Source organism: Epinephelus moara, chromosome 1 (assembly GCF_006386435.1).
Source record: "Epinephelus moara isolate mb chromosome 1, YSFRI_EMoa_1.0, whole genome shotgun sequence".
Taxonomy (NCBI): domain Eukaryota; kingdom Metazoa; phylum Chordata; class Actinopteri; order Perciformes; family Serranidae; genus Epinephelus; species Epinephelus moara.
In genome coordinates this window covers 43,238,446-43,263,369 of record NC_065506.1, presented here as the reverse complement: position 1 = coordinate 43,263,369, position 24,924 = coordinate 43,238,446, and the positions used below count along the sequence as shown (strand labels likewise).

The 24,924-nt window shown below is 40.7% G+C and overlaps 1 protein-coding gene across 1 annotated transcript in view; it reads right to left on the bottom strand.

Annotated features, from left to right (window-relative positions):
• kcnq1.1 (potassium voltage-gated channel, KQT-like subfamily, member 1.1) overlaps window positions 1-24,924 on the bottom strand; it is a 74,874-nt gene that overhangs the window by 14,159 nt on the left and 35,791 nt on the right. Inside the window, exons 6-10 of the mRNA XM_050047837.1 lie at window positions 17,753-17,893; window positions 14,196-14,306; window positions 11,787-11,882; window positions 11,500-11,616; window positions 6,339-6,477 (exon numbers count right to left, since the gene is read on the bottom strand). Coding sequence (XP_049903794.1) covers window positions 6,339-6,477; window positions 11,500-11,616; window positions 11,787-11,882; window positions 14,196-14,306; window positions 17,753-17,893 — 604 coding nt within the window. The remainder of the gene's footprint in view (window positions 1-6,338; window positions 6,478-11,499; window positions 11,617-11,786; window positions 11,883-14,195; window positions 14,307-17,752; window positions 17,894-24,924) is intronic.

The window sequence follows — 24,924 nt, the reverse complement described above, 5'->3', positions numbered from 1 at the left end:
ACAGGGAAGAAACGTATATCTTTTTCCAACCTCTCCAGGTAACGAGTATCATTAATACACGACGTGCCCCAGGCACAACATTTAGCTCCAAATCCACAAAACCAGCCTGAAAATGAAGGAAATCTGAAACGACTGCATTAGAGTCAATGGAGCACAGCTGTGTTGTTGTCGGACCCTGGTCTGAGCTGGCCCTGTGCTACGTTATGATTGGCCAGTCTGCGTCTGGGGGCGGGACTTAGCAAACGGTTTTACATAGCATAGCTTTATGTACCTAACTTGTAATGTCATTCATGGGATGCTAATTTGTTAGATATCATACGAACAATTGTATAAGGATATATCCACACACAAACACACACACACACACACACACAGTACAGTACATATACACAAAGATGTTTCATTTATCCTACCCTCACTGATATAAAGGAGGATGGACCGAATGCACCTGTCAGTATGACACAAACTACATCCTCCAATATGATCATCAAGCTGAATCAACATCTCTCTAAAATAGTTTCAACCAAAAATGAACATTTCAGCCTTGATGAAGAAAGGGAGGGGTCACTGCTGTATTACACTGCATTAGTTTTAGATATGTGTTCCTGATAAATTAGCAGCTGGGTGTAAGTAATAGTTAATTTTCATTCCTGATGAAAACCAGCATGTGATTGACCATTTATGACTCTGTCTATATCATTCCGAAATCCATTCGGGACAATAACACCGTCTGACTCCGTAAGCAGCTCAGCACTTGTGTGTCCAGTCAATATAACCGCACACCAGATGGCAATGTGGCAGTTTAGTTAAATGATTCATAGTTAAAAGCAGCGTGCTGTCGATGTTAGATGTGCAGCACGACCTGTAGAATCTATTTAGCTTCAAATCAAAGACACTGATTTTCATTGAACACGAGGCAAACAGACATGCATACATCTTCCCAACTACGGGGCACATTAAATTCTGCTGTTGCAGTAAGAAATGAGTGCAAGGCAAAACCATTTGCACAGCTTCATGTCGGTGGCAGAACTGCAGTCATGCATCCAGGGAGCTTTTCAGGTTACCAGCTGGTGTAAAATAAAAAGGTTATGTAACTAAGCACAACAAAGAGTGTGATCCAATCAGATGTTTACATATTACAGGCATGCTAAGAGTATCCATAATTGTCTCCCATTGACAGTAGACAGACTGTCCTTCCCACTATTCATTATGTTATCTACTTTCAACAGATTGACCATTAATGACCTCCATGCTGCACTGATAATTATAATGATGACAATTAATTTTATTCATATAAATCCTTTGAAAAGAAAGGATTGACGAATATATGCAAAATACTAAATGAGGAGAGAACATTAAGGGAAACAATCAAGGATCAAATGAATAAACATGAAAAATGAAATGAGTGAAGGAACTGAATGAGGTAATTTCAAAGATGATTTTTAATTAGTGAGTGTTTGGTGCTCTCCGGAAAGTGTTTAGGGTTTGATGAAAACATCGCAGTTACTTTTGTTCCAAGTCTGTGAGGAAGACTGTGGGAAGGTCGCTGGCTGAGGATGGCTGCTCTAAATCACATTTGTAATACACTGTCTGTCTGTCTGTCTGTTTGTCTTTCTCTCTGTCTGTCTATATGACATGTTAATTGCAGTGGTTGCAGGAAGTATTCAGATTACTAATACACACTGTGAAAATACTCCATTACATGTACAGGCCCTGCATTCAAGGTATGTATCAGTAAAATGTACTGAAAGTAAAAGTATTCACTGTACAGCAAAATGTTCCCTGTCAATGTTTTCCTATTATATCTGATGTTTTTGGAATAATATTACTGCTGCATTAATGTGTATGTTGCATGTTGGGTAGTTAAATGGTGGGTTCCTGGTTCAGTCCCAGGAGGGAGTCCTTCTGTGTGGAGTTTGCATGTTCTCTCTGTGTCAGTGTGGGTTTCCTCCAGGTACTCTGGCTTCCTCCCACAGTCCAAAGACATGCAGGTTAATTGGTGACTCTAAATTGTCCGTAGGTGTGAATGTGAGTGTGAATGGTTGTCTGTCTCTATGTGTCAGCCCTGTGATAGTCTGGTGACCTGTCCAGGGTGTACCCTGCCTCTTGCCCAATATGAGCTGGGATAGGCTCCAGCCCCCCCGCGACCCCCAAGAGGATGAAGCGGTTACAAAAATGGATGGATGGATAGTTAAATCTATATCAGTGGGTCGGATGAACTAAAATGTATACCTGATGATGGTGCTGGAGGAAAACTCAGGAAATCACCAAAGTCATAAGGGCTGTGTTTTTGGCAAGATAAGGCAATATACTGTGATATAAGGATGCATCGATTTTGAAATTCTGGGCTGATACGATACCAGAGTTTTCAATAACAATGTGGCCAATATCAAAAGATGTCTCCTTAACACAACTGTATGTATTCAAGTTTCTCGCCAAAAACATTTTACAAGATTATACTGGACATGTTCCAAAAGCCGCCCGGCACACAATGTACCCGACCCTGATTTCTGTCCCTGCGGGTGGTGGCGACGTGGTGAAGAGAGAGCTGAGCCGGAAAGCAAAGCTGTCGATTTACTGGTCCATCTACGTCCCAATCCTCACCTATGGTCATGAACTCTGGGTAGTGACTGCAAGAATGAGGTCAGGGATACAAGCAGTGGAAATGAGTTTCCTCCGTGGGGTGTCTGGGCTCAGCCTTAGAGATAGGGTGAGGAGCTTGTACATCTGGAGGGAGCTTGGAGGAGAGCCGCTGCTCCTCCGCGTCGAAAGCGGCCAGTTGAGGTGGTTCGGGCATTTGTCTAGGATGCCTCCTGGGCGCCTCCCACTGGAGGTGTCCCAGGCACGTCCCACTGGTAGGAGGCCCCAGGGCAGACCCAGAACATTACATATCTTGTCTGGCCTGGGAACACCTTGGGGTCCCCCAGGAGGAGCTGGAAAGCGTTGCTGGGGAGAGGGACTTCTGGGGTGCTTTGCTCGGCCTGCTGCCCCCGCGACCTGGCCCCGGATAAGCGGATGAAAATGGATGGATGGGTGGATACTGAACATGTCATGAAATAGTTATAATTCACCTTTACCCAATAATCTTTTTTTTGTTTTTGTTTTTTTGTTAAAGATATTTTTTGGGGCATTTTTAGCCTTTATTTGATAGGACAGACAAGCGTGAAAGGGGGAGAGAGAGAGAGAGGGAGTGACATGCAGCAAAGGGCCACAGGCTGGGGTCGAACCCTGGCCGCTGCGGCAACAGCCTTGTACATGGGGCGCCTGCTCTACCACTAAGCCACCGATGCCCCCAATATTCATTTTTACGGAATAGAGCTTGAACGTTTCATAATGTAACTCATTGCAGGTGAGGAGCAGGCAGGCAGGTACGTCCTCTGACGTGACAATAGTGAGTTTACTGCATCTTTTCGGCGCCCCAGAAAGATCTGTGCTTTCCAAAACACATTCTTCTATTGTCCTGGGCGTGACAGACACCGGTTGCTACTTGCCATCTTGTCCCACAACAGTGAGGATCACAGAGCCCATATAATAAACAGTCATTGTGTTGTTCTTGTACATGCTCATTAGTTTGAGTTTGTGGTCATCAGTCACTGGCACTGCTGTTTAGCCTGCGCAAAACTGATGTGACACAACAGAAAAACATCAGTGAATGTTCTTTTATTTTACAGGCCGATGGCAGTAAGGAAGGTGAATATTCAGCCGATAAATCAGTGCATCCCTATTGCCAAATTTTTTAAACTAATTTTAGGAAAACTGCCAATGCTGGCAGTGCGCCCCTTATGACTTCACCTGTCATAAGGTGTTTCATAGGCCTGTGTTCTTACGGTTGTTACGGTGGAGTGAAAGAGGACAGAAACATTAAAGGATCTTGTGGTCAGGAGTTTAAACACAGCACAAAACAAACCACCGCCACAAATCATTGCATGTAAACAATTCATTAAAATGTCAACACTATTATTTGTGAGAATTGATTCAGTGTCACAAAACATAATATTGCAGTATTCAAGTGTATCTATATTCTCTCCCAGCCCTAAAAATCATTACTCTCACCAGCACTGCTGTTCCCCATTCCTTCATTATCTCCCCTGCATACACACCCGCCCTGTCTCTCCCCAGTCATTTGCCACAGTCATAGCGGTCCAGCCCTAGTTTCTGTTTCTTGCCAGCCTGTTCCCGGTTACGCCTGCCTGCTCCTCGCCTGCTTAGCTTGGCCTCTCTGACTGATTGCCTGTTGCCGAACTCTGCCTTGAACTTCTAACCAATGATTGATCGCTTTGAACTGCTCTGCCTGTGAGTCCTGCTTTTGAGTCCACATCTCTGTGTGCAGAACCGTTACCACACTGAAGGCAGAGACGTTTGTTAAATGAAAGTAAACTGAGATTCTGCTGAATTTGTTCCGTCAACCGCTGCTTCATCACTAATTCAACACTAATTCAGCTTCTCCAAAAACTGCAAAAAACTGATAATGTATTGAAGGAGACCCAACACAAGGGGCTACCATTTGAATTGCTTCTCTATCTCTTTCTCAGCTCTCCACTATTGATCCAGCAGTACAGTACGTTGTGTGGAGTTCTGTGAGTTCAAAAGTGCAACACTGAAGTTCATACTCATCAATGCAACCTCACATTTTAATGCTGCAATGTGCTCGTTTATCTTTTATGTCTGGGCTTTGTCCTCACCCCCTGCTGTGGCTACAGCCCCACAACTGAAGCTCAAATCAATCATTCTTTTTTTACTGTATCATCAGTGATGTAGTGGACGGTACACACCCACCTCTTGTTCTGGCCGTTTTAAGTATAACAGCCAAAAAGCCATCGCAGTATATAGGAGAGTACATCCACCTCCTCCTCTGTAACCTACCCATTTACCTAGTAGTACACCTGCCTCATGAACAGTACTGGGCAGTGATGCATTATTATTACTGTAAGCATAATAAATTACTAATAAAATTCTAATATTATAGTTCCCCCCAAAATAAATAACTTGCAATGCTAGCTTCTTGGATGAGAGGCGAAACATCTTCAAGAAACGCAAGCAAGTCCAGTTGCCTACGATATTAGCACTTACGATTACCATGACCTGGATGACTGAGAATCTTCACCGAGTGTGTGTGGAAATCTTTTCTACCAGTTTGAACTTACTGATGTTAACAAAGGTGAGCCAACTCTGCCTCCCCATTCTGTGACTGTACCTTCTACACCCTTACTGAGGTAGTAACAGCGCCAAACGTTCGTTTTTACAATGTTATGTGTGCGACCCACTGCGGGAGATTTAAATTGTAGCTGATAGCAGTTAGTAGCTAACTCAAAGAAGAAGAACAGCGGCCAAAATGTCCGCAAATTTGGAAAAATATGAGGTCCAGGAGCTTCTTACCCTCTGAGCAGAGGACGGAGACGGTAAATTATTGTTATTGCCATGTCATTGTTATTGTTTATGAAGCACTGCAGGTGTGTAATATGTCACTCTAGGGGCCGACGCTGTTGTACTGCATGCCACGGCCATCATTCCTGTTTTGATTCCACAACGCCGGCATGCTGTCTAAAATCACACACTGGAGCAGCATGATGCTGCCGTCATGTGGTTCTGTGTAACAATGCAAAGATGGTATAGAGAAAAGACTTTGTAGTATGATCTTTGTGGAAAAAGGGCTTTTGTCTTTCAAACAGACCCTGTAAAATACTATTCACAGGCAACAAAAGAACCCCAGGTAAAATATCATTTGCAAGCTACCAAGCCTCAGCTGCGCTTTTACCCTGACATTCACACAGAGGTGCGTGTGTTTGAATTTTGAGGAGAAAAGACACAATTACCAATATTATGGGGTGTTAACAGTAAAGTAATATATAACAAGTAGTGTAACTAATTCCTCTTGGCAGCAGAAAAGTAATATTACTTTTCAAAAGTGTTCCAAGAAATGAGTAATAAATCAAATTCCTTTGAGTAATGACCCCAACACTGCTCATCAACTACCACGACACCACTGTGTATTGTCAGCAAATGTGTGTTTTGCAGCCAGTGCAGCGTTAGTCATTTCCTTTTATGCTTATGTGCGTCTTGAGTGACATTGTGATTGTTTATTTAGATTTTACTGAAACCATGTACATGACTCAGAACCTCATTAGCTGGGTTAAAAAATCTGCAACACATGCACAGACTCTTTAGGCCTTGTCAAAATGTGAGCTCTATTTACTGTAAAATCCGAGGCAACTGTATTTCCAAACATGTTATGTGTTCTTTCTCTTTCTCTGTGTTTTTTGTGCTGATTAAAGTGAACTGGAACACAGTTTGGTGCATCAGAGATACACCTATTGTACTGTTTGTCCCATTGTTGGTACCTGTGCCCACAGTGCTGTAAACATCTGAACTCAGCTCCCTCCCACTGTCAAACACAGAGTCGAAGGTGATGCTGGGAACTGTGGGAGAAGTTGGACCGTTGTCCTTGTCAGTGCTCTTCGGCTTCCTCCTTATCTTCACCTGCCCAAAAAATGCAAACATCTCAGCTCAACAGAGTGTTCCTGTGGGTTGCAAAACTATGTTTGAAAAAGCAGGCATACATATACTTCAACCTCAACGTGTTGAAATGTTTCTGCTGTGCCGCAATGTTAAGAATCTGACTGTCTGTTAAAAGAGCACAATCACACAATGAGGCAGTCATCAATGATGTAGTTTTCTATTTTTGCTGAAAGGATGTGTGAGCGTTAAGTAATGATTTCAGGGTCTAAGTGCAGCAGCATAGAAATTACTGTTGCATTATCAGGTCAAAAAAAATTACGATTTTATATTTAGCATATTTTATACATACTGTTATTGTGACATTTCACAACTTTTAGGTCAGACCCTACAAAGTCTACAGGGAAAGGTTTTGACACATGAACAACCTTTTAAAATGTACGCATTACTGTGGGCATGGTCTGATACACAAGTAGCAGTCATATTGAATAATCGATATTAATATCAAAATGCTGCTGGCTGTTTTCTTGGTTGCTTATCTGTTTTTAAAATTTTTTCTGCGTTAATGATAATTCTTTAAAAATTAAATTTCAAATCTCATCAACTAGTTTGAATTTTAATCGTTAAAATCTACTAAGAACTAATAAAGGGGATCATATTTCCTCCTGTTTAAGCCTCTCTGCACTGTTTCCTGGTAAAATCAAGAAGTGAATTTAAAATCCTTCTCCTCATTTACAAATGTTCAAGCTCTGCCAAATCTTCGAGAGCTCATAGAGCTCTATTATCTCACCAGAACACTGCGTTACCAGAATATAAGGTTACTTGTCATTCCCAGAGTCTCCAAAAGTAGATTGGGAGCCAGAGCCTTCAGCTGCCAGGCTCATCTTCCTGTTTCGGTCAGAGAGGCAGACACTGTCTCCGCATTTAAGAGTGGACGTAAGACTTTCCTCTTTGGTAATGCTTGTAGTTAGGGCTGGCTCAGGCTTGCTTTGGAGCAGCCCCTAGTTTTGAACCAACCCCTGCTGGGAGACCTCGTATGATACAACATTGATTCCAAAAAAGTTGTGACGCTGTGTAAAATGTTAATAAAAACAGAATGCAATGATATGCAAGTCTTTTTTCGACCTATATTCAATTGAATACAGCTCTAAGACAACAATGTTCAAATTGATATACTTTATTGTTTTTTTGTAAATATACTCTCAATCTGAATTTGATGCTGCAACGCGTTTATAAAAAGTTGGGACAGAGGCAACAAAAGACTAGGAAAGTTGTGGACTGCTTGAAACATTCAGTCTAAGAACAACATGTCTCATGTGGTGCAGTGTTTAGCAATGTCACCTCACAGCAAGAGGGTTCCTGCTTCACATCCATGGTGGGGGTTCGAACCCCGAGGTGGGGGAGCCCTTCTTTGTGGAGTTTGGTTAATTGGTGACTCTAAATTGTCTGTAGGTGTGAATGTGAGCGTGAATGGTTGTCTGTCTCTATGTGTCAGCCCTGTGATAGTCTGGCAACCTGTCCAGGGTGAACCCCGTCTCTCGCCCAATGTCAGATGGGAAAGGCTCCAGCCCCCCTGTGACCTCTAACAGAACAGAAATCTCTGCACTTATTGGGCAAGGCCAGAAACCCACACTGACTGCATGTGACCTTTAATTCACCGCGCAGCACTGTGTTAAAAACCACCATGATTGTATAAAGGATGTTACTACACGGGTTCAGGAAAACTTTGGAAAACTATTGTTGGTGAACACAGTTTGCCGCTGCATCTACAAATGCAAGTTAAGACTCTACCACGAAAAGTGAAAGGTTTTCAACAACATCCAGAAACATCCAAAACGCCAACTTCTCTGGGCCCAAGCTCATCTGATAGTGACGCAAAGTGGAAAAGTGTCCACGTCAAATTGTTATTGGAAATCATGGACATTGTGTCGCCAGGGCTACGGAAGAAAAGGAATATCCAGTCCCAACTGTTTTGAAGTTGTCGTTGTACACTGAGCTCCTCTCTCCTCTAATTCTCAATTTGCAAACAATTATATGACATTATTGGATGTCATTAACTCGGCTTCTTCCCCAGAGCCTTTGTGCTCCCTTGTCTCGCAGGTGCTGTTGCCGTGGTCCTGCTGTTACTATTAGTCACACTTCTTTTTTTTTTTTGGCCCGCCACCACCCCCCCACTTTTGGAGGACAACTTTATTTTTATTTACAGAACTAAAAAAAGTTAAACAACATAAGGAAGAAGTAAGGTAAATAATCAAACAGAAAGTAAATATTTACATAGTAATACACCTTGTGTTGTTATCATCTCCACCATTGTACAATATGGTGGAGATGTGTGATACCTTTGTGTTTCCATGATGTGAAGTTTAATGGTTTCCTGTTTATTGTAAAATCTGGGTTGTTCCAAATTGGTGAGCGAGTGGATGGTGCAACCGTGGAGCCTTTGATACGAAATATATTCCACCAAGCTGTCAGAGCTGAGGCTATGGAAATATTCTGAAAACAAGTGTCATTTTTAATTGTTTGGCTGATGAATGGGAGATCTGAAAGGTTTATATTCTTGCATAGTGCCTCTTCGGTTTCTAACCAGTGAGAATCACGGTGTGAAGAGGTGAGCCATTGTTTTAAGTATTTTAACTGACTTGAAAAGTGATATAATTCAAAGTTGGGTGCATCTAGTCCTCCTTGAAACTTGGGTTTTTGTAGTGTTGATAGTTTTATACGAGGTGTTTTATTTTTCCAATAGAATTGAGATATTGCTGTATTGAGGGAATTAAGCCAGGGTAAATTTGGAAGTGAAGGAATCATGGTGAATAGGTAATTAATTTTAGGGAGGACTGACATTTTTCAACAGTGAGATTGGTAGATTTGTCCAGCGACTGAGGTCATTTTGTATTGATTTGAGTAATGGTGTGTAATTTAGATTGAACAGCTCTGACAGCTTGGGGGATATGTGGATTCCTAAATATTTAATATTTCCTATGGGAAGGTGAAACTGTGAGGTGAGGGCTGCCACATCCCTTTGGTCCATGCAGAGGGGTAGAATGGTAGATTTTGATAAGTTGATGGAGTAGTTGGATAGAGATGAGAATGATTTAATGACTGACAGACATTCTTGTAGTGATGAGTAGGGTTCCTGGAGGAGGATCAACACATCGTCTGCATAGAGGATTGTTTTGTGTTCCGTGGATATTGATCTGATACCTTTGATGTTACTGTTTTGTCGTATGCTAGCTGCAAGTGGCTCCAAGAAAATTGCAAAAAGTGACGGAGAGAGTGGACATCCTTGTCTAGTGCCGTTGTGAAGCGTGAATTGTTGTGAAGTTAACCCATTAGTTGTGATAGTGGCTGTTGGTGAGGTGTATAGTGCCTTAATCCAGTTAATGAATGACTCTCCGAATCCAAATTTTTGTAATGTTGTGAATAGGAAGGACCAGTTGACTCTATCAAATGCTTTTTGTGTATCTAATGAGAGGATTATGGTTTCAGTTTTCTTATTGTTTGAGAGCTGCATTAGGTTAAATAATTTCCGTGTGTTATAAGATGACAGCCTTCCTTTGATAAATCCGGTTTGGTCTGGATGTATTATGAAGGGAATGACTTTTTCAATTCTATTTGACAGTGCCCTGCTTATGATTTTAATGTCTGTTTTAATTAGTGAGAGAGGTCAGTAACTAGATAGGTGAGCAGGATCTTTGTCAGGTTTTAAAAGCAGGGTAATTACGGCTGTATTTATCGTTGGAGGTATACTGTTGGTTATGAGGAATTCATCAATCATTCTGAGAAAAAGGGGTGAGATGGTGGACCAGAAATGTTTATAGAACTCAGCAGGGAAGCCATCAGGACCGGGTGCTCTATTATTTTCCATTTTATTGAGTGCGTTATGAAATTCAGCTGGGGTTAATGTCACACTTCTACTATTACTATACTCAGTATTATTGTCACATATATGGCACATAACTTTTTAATTAATACTTTTTTTATGTTTATTCTTATTCTATTCTTGTTTTATTCTATTGATGTATATATTGTAGATACATTTTCACACTTACAGCCTCAGCACAGTGCCGATATATATTTTATTTTGAATATTTTTTTCATCTTAAGTACTAGTGTTAAACACTGTTGCATAATGCACATTTAATTTTTATTTAAAATGCACATTTTCATTGCTATTTATTTAATTTAATTTGATTTAATTTAATTTGATTTAATTTATTTTTGTTGCTATTATTGCTTTTTATATAATTCATTTTATTTTATTCTATTTCATTTTATTTTATTTATTGCTATTATTGCTTTTTATATATTTTATTTTATTACGTATTTATATTTCATACTCTTCTTACTTCTAATAATTCTCTATTTTTTACATCGAGCAACTGAAACGAATTGCAATTTTCCCTCAGGGATCAATTAAGCAACATTCACTGTCACATATTAATATATACAACATACATACATACTATCATATACTACATTATTCATATTTCTATTATTGTTGTTGTAGTTGTTATTGTTTTTAATGTTGTTGCCGTGCATCTTTCTTCCTCCTCTCCCTCTGTGTCATTTTGTCATATGGATTATTGCACATTTATTATGTCAATCTGTTCTGTAAACTCGACATCTATTGCACATCTGTCCATCCTGAGAGACAGATCCCTCCTTAGCTGCTCTTCCTGAGGTTTCTTCCATTTTTTATCCCTGTTTCAGGGTTTTCTTTCCTTATCTGCTGTTAGGGTCTAAGGACAGAGGGTTGTCATATGTTGTAAAGCCCTCTGAGGCAAATCACTCAATTAGGTGAAGTCGGTAGATTCCAAGGTCTGAATCCAGGCAACACACCACAAACTACAGCTTTCATTAAGTTGAATCAACACCTCTCAAAAACAGTTTCCAAACTACTGAACATTAAAACCTTCTTGACAGGAGGATTTACAGTATTGCAGAACTGTTGTTTCATATTGCGTAAGTTTTGCCTTGGTGTGCCTACCAACCTGGAAACTGAGAATAGGAAGCAGTTACAGTGAAATCTATAAAATGATTACTAACCGATTTCTTGGGCTTGGGGGTGGACAGAGAGGAGGCGGGCATGTTGGATTTCTTTCTCAAAAACATCTTGAATGTGGCAGAATCAAAGTTCTCCACTGCAAAACATCTCCACGATGTCTGGAGGGGCATGAAAATAGCAATATATTGGTTGGACAGGACTAATTTCATGCCATGCAAGAGAGAAAGCAAGGGTTACATGAAAGGATGGTCTCAATAATAGGACTGGGGCTCAGAGACAGTTCACTCCCCCGGCTGTGTTCTGTTTCTGTATTTTTTTGGTCAAATACCTGAATGAGACAGGCAGCTGCAGGGATCTGTCTGTTGAAGTGTTTTTGTCTTTGCTTCTGCTGCACCTTCAGGGCGAAGCCTGAGCCTAAGATTCCCTGTGAACAACAGCACAGCAGAGTTACTGCTCATTAATTCTGTTTTAACGACACACTTACAGGCAGCAGCATGACTCAAAAGACAGAAATAAACACAAAGTTAAACAAAAATTAGGAATAATGGGCCGTTTAATACTGAAACATTTAAGTCTATTATTCACTTTGCTCATCAACTGAAATTAATAGATTATGTTAATCACTTACGTCTTTTCTCAATCAAACACTGTATTATCTATTGGTTACACTCTCTTAAATTTAAGGGGTTTCTTCCATTTTTAAATTTTATGTCACTGCAAATTGCAAAGCGTTTGAGCTCTAACTGTCACATGTTTCATACACTACACTATAAATACTGAACCACAGATAATCCAGTTATTCATGATGGAAACTAACTGTAGATGCCTAATCATAATTCTTAAAGCACAGAACCTTTAAACCAAAGACACTGTTTATGTTGCTTTTTATGCCACGTCTCAACCAGAGGCGATCCTAGACTGCCCATTGAGGCCCCCTGCTTTTCACTTTGACGCCAAATCGTCATCGACTTGTTGTTCAGCCGTCCTTACTCTTGTCACATGATTCGTGAAATCTAACTCCTGCTGCTCTATGCTGCTGCTACTGCTGCGTTACGGGCCGTACACATGCCGCATTTTTTGCGCCCTCAAATTCATCCTTGTCAGTGTAGACATGCAGCAGGCGTGATGAAATGCTACAGGAAAACTGTTGCGGTGCACATGCGTTCCCGAGCGCCTTTTTTTCCAGGGCACGACTGCTGTGCCCTAAAATGAACAGAGCTCAACTTTTGGAACACAGCAGCGAGTCACATGGCGAGGAACAACCAATCGCAGCCAGCAAATACCTTTCCCTTCAGTCTATAGAGTCTATAATAAACAGAACACATAGTTAAAAACCAAGCGGCATGTTTGAGTGTGTAATAGTGCATCAACAGCCGCACACAGTCGCAGCAGTATAAAGTGCAGAGGAAAGACTTGAGCCAGACCTGCAATTTCCACATACTCCGTCTGCGCTGCAGATACGCTCCCATTCTAGTGAATAGCTTCATTTCCACAGCGCGCACTGCGCAGCATCTCTGGAGCGTCCCAGAAGTGCCACAGCGCTCTGCTGCATTGGAGATACATGCCAGGTCTATTTTTCAGCGACTGCCCATCTATAGCACGTCAAGCCACATAGCTCAGATCGCACCAGACTGGAAACAGAATGCACACAGCATCTGGTAAATTTCAAAATACAACACAATGCACGGTCTACAGATTGTAAACTCTCAATTTTTTAAAAATCATGTCACATCCTGTCGCACAACTTGTTTTCTCTCTTTCCCATTCTGAATGAACTATTGTTTTGGTCTGGCTCACACTTTATCAATTGCTTTTTATCGTGTGATTTCGCAGTTCCCATGTGAGCTTGCGGCTCTGCTACGCGGCGCGGCGCTCCAGAAATGCATCCAGTAGGCAAGGGTAAGCGTCGTCTGTCGCACAGCGCGGCGCAAACAGAGTATGTTGAAATTGCGGGAGAGAGTTCATAAGCCTTATAGCCTCTGGTAAGAAGCTACACTTAGCCTCGCCTGGAAGAAGATCAGCTCTGCACTCTGGATTTCTGGTCAGTAGGCTATGATATGGTGCTGTTCATGGTTGCTTAGGAACCTCAGACGCAACCTGCCTCTGCGCCCTTGAGAGATGGTACAGAGTAGGCACTAGTAAGCCTAGTTTATTGTTGTCATTGCAAAATGTGCCAGTATCATGCCATGGGGTCCCCTTTTCCCAACATTTTTTTGAAGGGGTGGCCCAAACATTGCCTTTCTTAACGGTGCCTCCCTGATCTCAACTTTGAGGTCCTGGGACCTGCAGCATCAACAGCTAATGGAATTTTAAAAAAAATCAAATTTAAACTAACAGGTACCTTGTGACAAAAATTATATAAATCTAATGTAACCCTGTGAGCTGCAGCAGGAGAATGTTAGTACAATGTAAAGGCGTTGTAGGGCTTGTCAAGGTCCTCACAGCACTTAAGGCACAATATTATGAACATATGTATGAAGCTCTTAAACTGTAATCCTCTCAAATCTTGGCAGTGGCTGGTGGAACATGCGAACCAGCTTTGTTCTATGGTTTTGTGGTTTACACATGAATCACAGCCACAGTAGAGCCTAAAGTAGGCACTCTGTGTTTCTTAATACATACTTAAAAGACCAAAGTAATTAGCCTATAAATGTAGTTCAGTTGGAATTCATCTGATGGAAACAGTGTGGTTTAGCCTGAAAGACATCCTGGTTCAGCAATTTCTCTTTCCACTTACTGCAGGCAGAGCAAAGAAGGAAATGGCAAAGACTGAGAAACAGGACGCGATGGTCTTTCCAATCCAGGTTTGTGGTACTTTGTCTCCATATCCAATGGTGGTCACGGTCACCTTAGAAAAAACAAACACAACAGGGAAATGAATATAATATGCTTTATTCTGGTAGTTTCATTCTGTTAAAAAACAAACAAACAAAAAAACTATCACTGCTTTAAAAGAGATGTTCCAACAACGTGTCCACATTTAGTTGTGGAAAGAGGAAAAAAGAAAAACTATAAACAGCAAAAATTATCCTTCAATTTTTTTTAACAATCAACCAGCTGTGGTTTGAGTTTTTTGGTGGGCGGGGCTTCGCTGAAGCAAAACAATTCTCCACAGACATTAGCAAGTGCTAGCTAGCAAGTTCTGTTGGCTTATTGTAGACAATTGAAGAAGATGATGCAAGTGGTGCATTCAGAAATACTCACTCAGAGTGCTGGAGTACACAAACTGGACCATTTGTAAATTTGTTATCAAGAGCACCGCACTCTCGGGGTGGCAGAGCGCCGAGTGGAGTGATTGTGTGATTAACTTAACCGTTCTTTAATTTATATAAAAATATAATATATATTTCTTCATCCAAGGGCTCTCATTTTAGTATAGAGTGTCAGACTGAATTTACAAACGCACCATGTCAGGTCACTCACTCTCTGGGGCCTCGTGTGTTACTTGAATAAGTAAACACTGACCAGTGGGACCAGACTGGCCGACCTGCTCTCACTCAATCGTTGGATGATGTCACAGGAAGCTTTGTGGTTGATTACTATGTCAATCTTACAATCTCCGACACTTGAACTGTTAAGCGTTAAGGAGAAATCCAATATTCCTCTTACCTCCCCAGTTTCTGATGAGGTGGACATGATAACCCTTAATACACATAACGTTACTCATCCCTACAACAGGAAATACTTTTTCCCTAACCTGATATGAAGTGTGCGCTGCACATGTGAGCATTTTTGATGATGGCCTCCGTCCAGTCCTTTGGTCTTATCACATTTAACCACAGTTGTCCTCATATTTGCTGACGGGCAGTGGCGGCTGATATATGCAACAAAATTTAAGTTCTGAGTCATGACTCCTTCTATTCTGGCTCCCAATAACACAACAAGATGACATTCTAAGATTCCCATGTAGCCTACAGCCCTGTGTTTTGCCTCCAGCTAATAAAATGACTTCATTGTGACTTCGGCCCTAAAAGGGTCTACTGGCAGAAATGGTACAGGCTAAAAACCAAAGCTCTAGAAAGGGCCATCTGTGTTTTTGTGTTGGCCACTGTAGTTCTCCTGCATGCTTGACAAACAGGGATGTTTTTGCAACCTCTCAACCACTAGATTCTACAAACAAGACCAGGGGTGTCAAACTAATTTTAGTTCATGGGCCACATACAGCCCAATTTGATCTCAAGTGGGCTTGACCAGTATAACCACTGCATAATAACCCTTTAAATAACAACCCCTTCAAATTTCTCCCCTATTTTAGTGTGAAGCAGTACATTCTGAAAAAGTTCATTCATTTACAAATGATGAACAACCCGTGACATCCTAAGAAAACTGACACCTCTTAGCCTTCTCAAGTGCATCAATATTGGGTGTGCAAAGTCATCTAGTGGGCCGGATTGGACCCTTTGGCGGGCCACTTCTGGGCCCCAGGCTGTATGTTTGACACCCCTGCATTAGACCTTTAAATCTATTGTGAAAGAGACAGAATCTCTGGGATGTCTGTGCTTAAACTAATACATGTGTACTACTTTCTATATGTGGTGCTTTCTGCACCTCCTTGGGATGTTTTATATTGTAGTGTTGTCTGTTTTGTATCTTTCATAGTCACTTGTTTTTTGTGCTGCTGCTTATCTTGACCAAAAATAGATTTTCAATCTTACTGGGAACTATCCTGGTTGAGTAAAGGTTAAATAAAAAATGTTTGTACAACAGTTAATCAGTCATGCAGATATTTCAGTGTGGGCCAAAGTGTTGGACATTTCCATCCCTCGAGCCATGTTGCTAGCATAACAGAAATCATTTTAACTAACACTTCTAACACAGCTTCATGAGGAAAATGTTCAAACGCTGTGTCATTTTATTCGTCAGCATGCTCTACATGTAAATGATTTGTGACTTGACCCAAAAAACAGCTCTGGTTGTTTGTGATGAATCCACTTTGAGTGTTTGCTGTGGTGCATGTTTTCCATGACCCTCCAAAAACAACTCTGACCTTTTCACCTCTCGGACATCTTCATGCACTCAGAATACAGACTGTGAGTGTGTGAGAGCAGACTCAAACCTGATAACACTCATGGAATATAGTGTGTAAATATTGCAAATAAACCTTCATTTATATGAGAGAAGTGGTTATGACTGCTGTGTGTGTGTGTGTACGTTTTTTAATATCAGAGTCCCTGAAGTTTCCGAGAGGCAGAGTGGGTGGTGACTTATTGTCTGAAAATAAATTTTCATCCTGTATTCTCTGCACTACTTGTTTTGCTGCTTGTATTAGCGGCCCACTAGATGTGCCCAAGGGTTTTCACACAACTCCTACTGTAACAACAGTAGTACAGATAAAACAGTTCATGTTTGACCTTTCACTTGCCAAATACTGTTTGAAACAAGTCAGCGTTTTCTGCAAACTCTTACTTTTGCCAAGACTGAAGAGTGACTAAAACAATATTTAGAGGATGAGTCAATAACACCTTCTCTGAAACATAGCACAGTTAATGCCATTGTTAATGTTAGTGCGATAATTGTTCTGTGGAGTCTGATCAAATCGTGATGGTGAATGCAAAATTAATTACAGGACTTTAATAAATGTTGAACTACAACAAATGTATTAAATCACCAAAGCTGACTTAATTAAATGGTAATCAAAGGAATAGTTTCACATTTTGGGGAATATGTTTATTTATCGACTTGCTGAGAGTTAAAGAGATGAAAGATAGCACTCTGGTGTCTGTATGTGCTTAAAAAATAGACATAATGGACATGAAACAGACAAATCATAGACTTGTTAAACTATGAATCATAAAATCAAGTAAGATTTTAAAAGAGTTGCAGCAGTGTGAAGCGTAAAAGAAACATCACAACCCTCAAGAAAGACTTGCTCCACTATCAGGATCAGGATATCCATTCAGTCCGATAACATTTGGCAAGTCTAGAACAGCCGCACAATTTAATTATTTCATCCCCTTTCAAATTAGCAGAGAGCTAAACCCAAAGTAACCGGCTCAGCCAAGGAAGTCTCTAGTGCGCTCGCTCTATGGGCCCAATGATGTGGAAGCAGCGCCTATCATCTGGGTAATTTCATACCACAGAAATAGAGCTTTTTTTTGGCTTCATGCGCCACTGAGCAACTTCCACAGGAATGAGCGGAGTCCCACCTTCGGCGCTGTATTCAGGTCTCTTCAAATATTCATGGTGTCCACTGGGACCCATTGTAACTACCATACACCACTGAGACATGCACAATATTGACTGCACCAGGTATGATGCACCCAGACACACAGACACACACACACAGATTCTCACCACTCCCCACCACAGGGCATCAGCGTAGTTTCCAAACTCGTTGGAGCCGCTGCTGTCGACTGCATCTTTCTCTGCCAGGTAGACAAAGTACGAGGAGAAGATCAGGCTCAGAAAGCCAATGTATAACGTAGTGATCAGCTCCTGAAATACACACGCACGACATATTTCATTAACAACAAAGGGATCATTTCAAAGAACACAACAAGATTATATGATTTGAATCTATATGTGCTCTCTTACACAATCCGTCCTGATTGCCACAACGTATCAGTTATATCACTTCAGCGGTTAACAGCCTGGAGGCTAGTGTGGCTGTCTTTGCTAATAATATGACATATGGATGTGAATATTCATGTAAATGTGCTGTGAATATGATGATTAAAATACATTTCTGAGCATCCCGCCGTCTCTGTGGGCTTGATGATGAACTAAAAGTGGATTCACACTTTAAGCTCTTATCAGTTCGCTGGAATGATGTTGTACATAAAGGATGAGGCTGGCATTATTCTGAGACCAAGACCGAAACCAACAATGTGTGAGTCCATTTCACAATACTGTGGCGCTCAGCCCCCGAGCCAATTCTCTCCTACTGAAGACATAAATCTTTAAAAATGGGTCACAAATATTTTGTTTCATTTGTTTTCATGGCTCGGAAATTTCCTTAACAGCTGGGCATTGTTACTCAAACGGGAGTAAATAGTGCATTCATTAGCTTTATTAACTATTCTGAGCCACAGGTTAGTACACGTCTATTGTGCCAGTATATATGTCAGCAGGACGGTGCATGTGGGATTGGCTCAAAATAAACAGAGGCTGTGTTCATTGTAATGAACAAACATGTCACCCAGCGCACCGGTTAGGCTCCTTAAAGTGTTTCTAAGTTTCGGACAACAATGGAGCTCGATGGCGCTCAGGGAATAACTTATATCAGGCTTTGGCTCCACAGAAAACACTTGTTAGTGGGATCAATTCATCATTGATTTTGGTCGTTTCATGGGATTTGTTGACATGCTATCCACACTAAAGCTGCATAAAATAACTCAAGCACAAATTTAATAGTCAGGTCTCATCTTATTGATTTTGAATGGCTCCATGGTATGTATTCGGTGCTGTATATATGGTCATGTACAAACTGCAGTATACACTGTCAGCTGCTGTTGTTGACTGGCTTCATAATATATCATAAAGACCATATGTTCCATTCACCCGGGGCCTCATTTGTTAATTGTGTTTGTTCAGAATTAATATGTAAATCAGGACATGTTTCATGTCTGGATGTATTGCTTACATTAACGACATCAAACCAGACACCCTCTCTGCAAAGCTGCATTCTTAATCATTCACCCAAACAGCTCATTTTGAGGCTAATTTTCAGTGCCAGTTCTTTTAGCCAAAAATCAGATAGATTGGATGAAATCTTATTTGAAAGTTTGAGTCTTGAGTCTTGAGTTTGATGCTCAAGATGTTCATTCTTGGTCTTGACTAAAATTGTAGCAATCTGCTATCAGTGCTACAGGAGGTTATCATATTTTGACTAATCACACACACCATCCCGGACACAGACACACCTCCACTCATAAACTAATCTATTCATTTATTGTTTCTAACATTTTTGTCAACTAATCCTGTAATGTGTATAATGTCAACCTTTTATATCAACTAAAACTAGACTAAATGTCAGGTGTCTTTATTTTTATTATTAAATATGACCAAAACTAACACAGATATTTGATCTCAGAACTAAAACTTAACATAAAAGCTGACAAAATGAACACTACTTCATGAGTTATATGTGAAAGTGCATCATACTTTTCATTGTTAAGGTCTTAAGATCGGACAAATCAATTTTGAAGTCTATCAGATTAAATTTCTAGGAGGAAAAATTCACAAAAGTGGCACAGTAAATTCAAATTGGCCAACTTCCTGTTGGGTTTAGGATATGGCTCTAAGAGACTTTTTTGTACATCTTGGGGTGTTACATGTGCCCACCAAGTTTCCTATATGTAGGTAAAACCAGCTTCGGGGGCTGTTCCTTCGAAATTTTGTAGGGGGTGCTACTGAGCCATTTTTTGCAGCTGACCATTAGCCCCCCTAAAAATTCACATTTTTCACCAGTTCTGATAGAGGTGCAAAGATGTGGGAGTTTTTGAGTATGTTAAGTCCCCCAAAGAGGTAATTCATTTGGAGGACAAAGACGAATAATAAAAAGTCCTTGCATTTCCAAAGGGTCCTTGTACGGCATGGTGCTCAGGCCGTAATTACTGCCTCACATTGAATTTCTGGCACCAAAGCTTTAATTTTGAAGTGCTGTTTGCTGCTGTAGAGTGAATGACTAACGGACAGCTACTTAACAGAGATGTCAAACTAGCTTGACGACATGGCCGAAGAAGAAATCTGGACCCTGTGACTGGACCAGTTGGGAACCCCTGATGTAGAGGATACATTAAAACTTTTCAGAAAGTCACAGAACTTTCTGGATCAGACAAAGTTTAGGGAAGCTGCTGCGCGCTGCTCTTCATCGGAGATAGAAAACCAAACACTAACTGAAAACACTCCGGATAAGGCATGAATCTCTTGGTGTGGCTTATTGTCCGCACTAACTTCACCACCTCTGATAAAGTGCAGCTCACGGCTGCTTTGCCAAGCTTGTCAGTGGGAAGCACGCGCAGCAACACGGAGCAGTTTCAGTTAGTTTTCACTGTGGGTTTATTGCTCAAAAATGTTTCATTTTAGTTTAGATTTTATTAGTTTTGTCATGATCCAGGGTTTTTGTTTTATATTCTGGTATCCTATGGACTTTGTTTTAGAGTTTTCTATTTGTGTTCCTTGTTTCATGTTATACATTCATGTTTAATCTGCTTCCTGTTTTATTTTGTAGATTCTCTCCTCATGTGTCATGTCTGATTTTACTTCCTGTCTTTGTGTGTTTTCCCACCTGTTTTCTGTCACACCAGTCTCGTTAGTCCTTCCCATCACACCTGTTCTGCATCAGTCTTGTTTGCTCCACCCTAGTGTTCCCCACCACACCCTTGTTGTAAGCCAGTCTCCATTTCCCTCCTTTTGCCAGTGTCCTCCTGCTCCAGCTGTGTCTCGTTCTTGTGATTAGTCTTCTGTGTGTTTCACTTTGTTCCTTGTCAGTTTGTCCTGTGTTATTCATGTGCTCATCCCAACGTTCTTGGTGTTGTTCCCTGCTCTGTTTCCTGCCTGGTGTCTTGTGTTCTGTTTGGTTTTAACCTGAGTTTATCATATTATCCTGGTTAGTTTTCAGTTTAGACTTTCTGTTACCTGCCTGTTCTGGATGTTTTTTATCAGCGGTATTAAAGCTCGCTTTTTGTTAAACCTTAAACCTGCCTGCTGCTCTGCATTTGGGTCCCTCCTGAACTGATTCCTGACAATTTTCAGCAGTAGTTTAGTTGTAGTTTTTTAATATAATATAGGGGGCATTTGTCAGGGACAAAATTTAAAAAGTTTAGAAAAGCTATTACAACAAAAACACAGCACTGAAGGCAACTGACTCACAGTCATGATGTCCCAGTCTCAATGAACTTGAACACAACACCCTACTCATGCATGTTGTGTTGACAAATTTGACCAAATTGACAAAGATTGTATTTTATTTTAACATTTTGCAAGTTTACAATATTGTTCGGTTAGTTTTCATTTTTTCTAAAGTCTAGATTTTATTTTTATTTCGGCAAACTGAAATGTTTTAAATTAACTATGATAACCTTGGTTAGCAAGAAACTGCAAAGCCAATCCTAGTATAGTGACATTGGGTTAGGGAGCGTGACTCGTAGAATTCAATTTCAGTTCAGTTCAGTTCAATTCAGTTTTTTTTATAAAGCCCAGTATCACGGATCACAATTTGCCTCGGAGAGAATAAGATCTGTTAAACATTCATGTACCATTGCCTGAACACTGATTGACAGTTGTGGTTATATTTCAAATTTTGATCAAAATAATTGGTGAGGACAGTTCAGTAGTCTCTGAATATTGCTAAGAACATCCCTACCATCACTACCAAATTCTTCGCCCCTGCAGAGGACAACCTGAAAATCATAATGCTTCTAGCTGTCTCTGGCATAGAGGCATAAAAGTATCTTTACCATAATGCTGTATGCAGGGGGCAAAAGTGCAACTGAGTTTTAACTTAAAATATATTCAGTAACAATAACCAATCAATAGAAGGGTGTTGATTGAATTCAGGCACTAAATCATTAGAAATGAGTTTGAAACCCAGACAGCTGCTCTCTCCTGGTGTATTTAAAATAACTATGAGGCATCTCATTGCAGATCCAATAAGGAGCTGTCTGTGATTTGCTCAGGAGGTCTAATTGGGCCTGGCTCTTATCCTGTCTGACTGTAATTGGACTACTGCTTTTTGAAAGAGCTCTTTAAGTGAATGTGCACTCACCTACTACGTAATTCAAACTGTGTTTAACCACTCGGAGTGCACTAACTGCACTGAATCCAACTGAATTCCTGACAAGTGAAATTTTTATTTGTGTCTCGGCCCAAAAGTGTCACTCCCAGATTTTTCAGAGCGCCGCGGAGGAGCAGCAGCAGATTATTGAGAAAACGACCCGGGAGATGGCTGTTTGCCTCCCTCGAAATAACCGAACCTACCCTTATATTACCCTACATAAACAGTGCTTATGCTCCTTTGGTACTCAGCATCTGCGTCTGTATTTCTTCATATGCCTACACTTTTTTTCCTGAATGTTTGGTACATTTCTGGGCATCAAACCTTTGGCAGTAAACACGAGAGCCTGTAACACTCTCAACTAACATCTCTGCTTGCAACTCAGAGGTGCGTGCTTCTTGGAAATAACAGCTTGTAAAGCATTCAGGTACATCTTCCCTGAGTCACTACCAGAGGTTTAGTAGCTGCTGTGACCTGGCAAACATATTCAGGAAACATGTGCTTCCAATCTGCCAGCGAGCAAACGTGGAGCAACTGTGCAAATTGTGTTTACAAGCCATGAGCACTAGAATGCTTCTCAGTGTGTATTTAAATGGTGTAATAACACCAAGAATGGATGCTGATTGAAGTGACTGAAACTCCATTGACTTTCAAAACTCCAGCTGTTAACACAGAAGGGCTACAGTTTCATATGTGTCGAGGCGAGAGAACGGCAGAACAAAATATTCAGGTCTCGTGTTGACTTAACCGCGACAGTCAGGAAATCACCAAGGAACAAACATTGGAGGCGCTGCACAGTCGCATCCAGCTGGTTTAAGGCAATTTGACCTCTACTGTATTGCTGCTTGTATAATAGCACACTAAATTTTCCTTGTGGGCTCTTCGGGGGATGTGGGCCCATAACATATCATTACTTTAGGCAAAAAGCAGTCCGAAGTGAAAAAAGGAACAAAGAATAAAGATAATTTATTGTCATTCCAGAACATGTATACATTAGGAGTGAAATTCGGTGCTCAGGTCCCTGTACAAATAAAAAAAACAATAAAAGAAAGCACACAATACAACACACCATAAAAGTATTGAAATATTAAAAGTAAATAAATATGTAAATATAGACTGAGATGAGTGTTAAGATAAAAACAAAGTTGCCAAATGGACCCATAGTGCCGCCGTGTCCTGGAAACAGTCTGATAATAATAGTAATAATAATAATAATAATAAAAAGCTCTGTCAGATACCTTTAAAGCTAATTACATTAATTATAACCAGGCCTATCTGAAGGTCAGTCTTGTTCTGGCCTTTACACACTCATCATCTCCCCTCTGCCTCCATTTGTAAATTTGTATGAATCATATTAAAGCAAATTATGCAATTTTTTTTACCTTTAAATATCAGCCTCAACATCATTGTGATGGTACACTGACTTGTAATAGGAGGAATGCCGCCTCCGCCTGAACGCCTGTTCCTGCGCTGTGTAACTTTGGCAAACAGGTCAGATCACCAAAGCGTAACGATTTACAGCTCGGCTGTTTGGCAGTGCTTTCCGTTTTGTTTTCTCAGTGCTTCATCTGTATGTGTCTGAGGTTTTCTCCTGATACTATATACGCTGACAACTTCAAATAAAGACTTTTAAAAAGGTACTCTCAGTGTGAGGCATAGAGACTGAAGAGGATGTTCACAGAGGAAGCAAATAAGAGTAAAAGACAGTGACTGAGCAAGAGGCCGGGCAAGAGTAAAATAATGCAGGGCTGCAAACAGTTGATAACGTTACTGTCCTGTCGTTAGGTGTGGTGATGGGCCTCACAGCTAATGAAAAAACAATGACAATCTGACAGCAGAGTGCACATCCCTGCCATGCCAATGTCAGCCATGAAAGATTCTGACTTAGGCTGGAATAGCATCATGTGTCATCTCTGTCTCACGGAGTTTTGAAGTTTTGCAGGATGCCAAAATTCACATTCAAACATGTAGCAAACTGAGTATATGTGCTGAAAACGTTTGTATGTATTTTCTGGCTTCTGACGTCATATTTGCTGGTTCCAAATTCCAGCACTTGGGCAGTGACTTCTAGCTTCAGACAGTGACGAAAAAGCTGTTATGAAACAACAGCTTTTTCGTTGGCATGATACATGGCCAGTCTCCAAAACACATATAGCGACAAAGTGCTTTTATTTTGAAAAAGATTATGTAAACTGTGCATTTTCTGTGAAAACCGAAGTATATTTTGAAAAAAGACAATGCATGTAACAGGCTGAACTTGACACGGTGTCCCAACCAACAATCCCAGTCATATCTCGACGTGGAAAGTCCATGACCAAATGTTGATATGTGACGAGGTCAGAGTGAGAATGTTGGTACAGCTGTCTATAAAACTCCATGGGATAGGGTCAACAATAATAAGGTTACAGCCTATGTTGCAATCTTTACATAACAGTTGTGTACCACTCTGAAACTGTAGGGGCGGCAAGTAACAAAATATATTTTTTGCATAATATTGCTGTAAGGCCTATCCCAAAACCAGCTAGTCTGAACTTAAACCCTAAAATAGTCCACTCCAGTGCTGACTTGTTATTCTCTACTACCCTGCTAGTGCGCATGCGCCCACGCGTGCAGCCTGTTGCAGTCGCTCCTGCTTGTTTTCTTGGTTTTCTTACTTTTTTGCTTTATTAAGTTTGGTATTTGTGCTGGCTTTTTGAGATTGTCATTTTGAAACTGCGCCCTCTCAAAACATGCTGATTGAGAGAGTTGT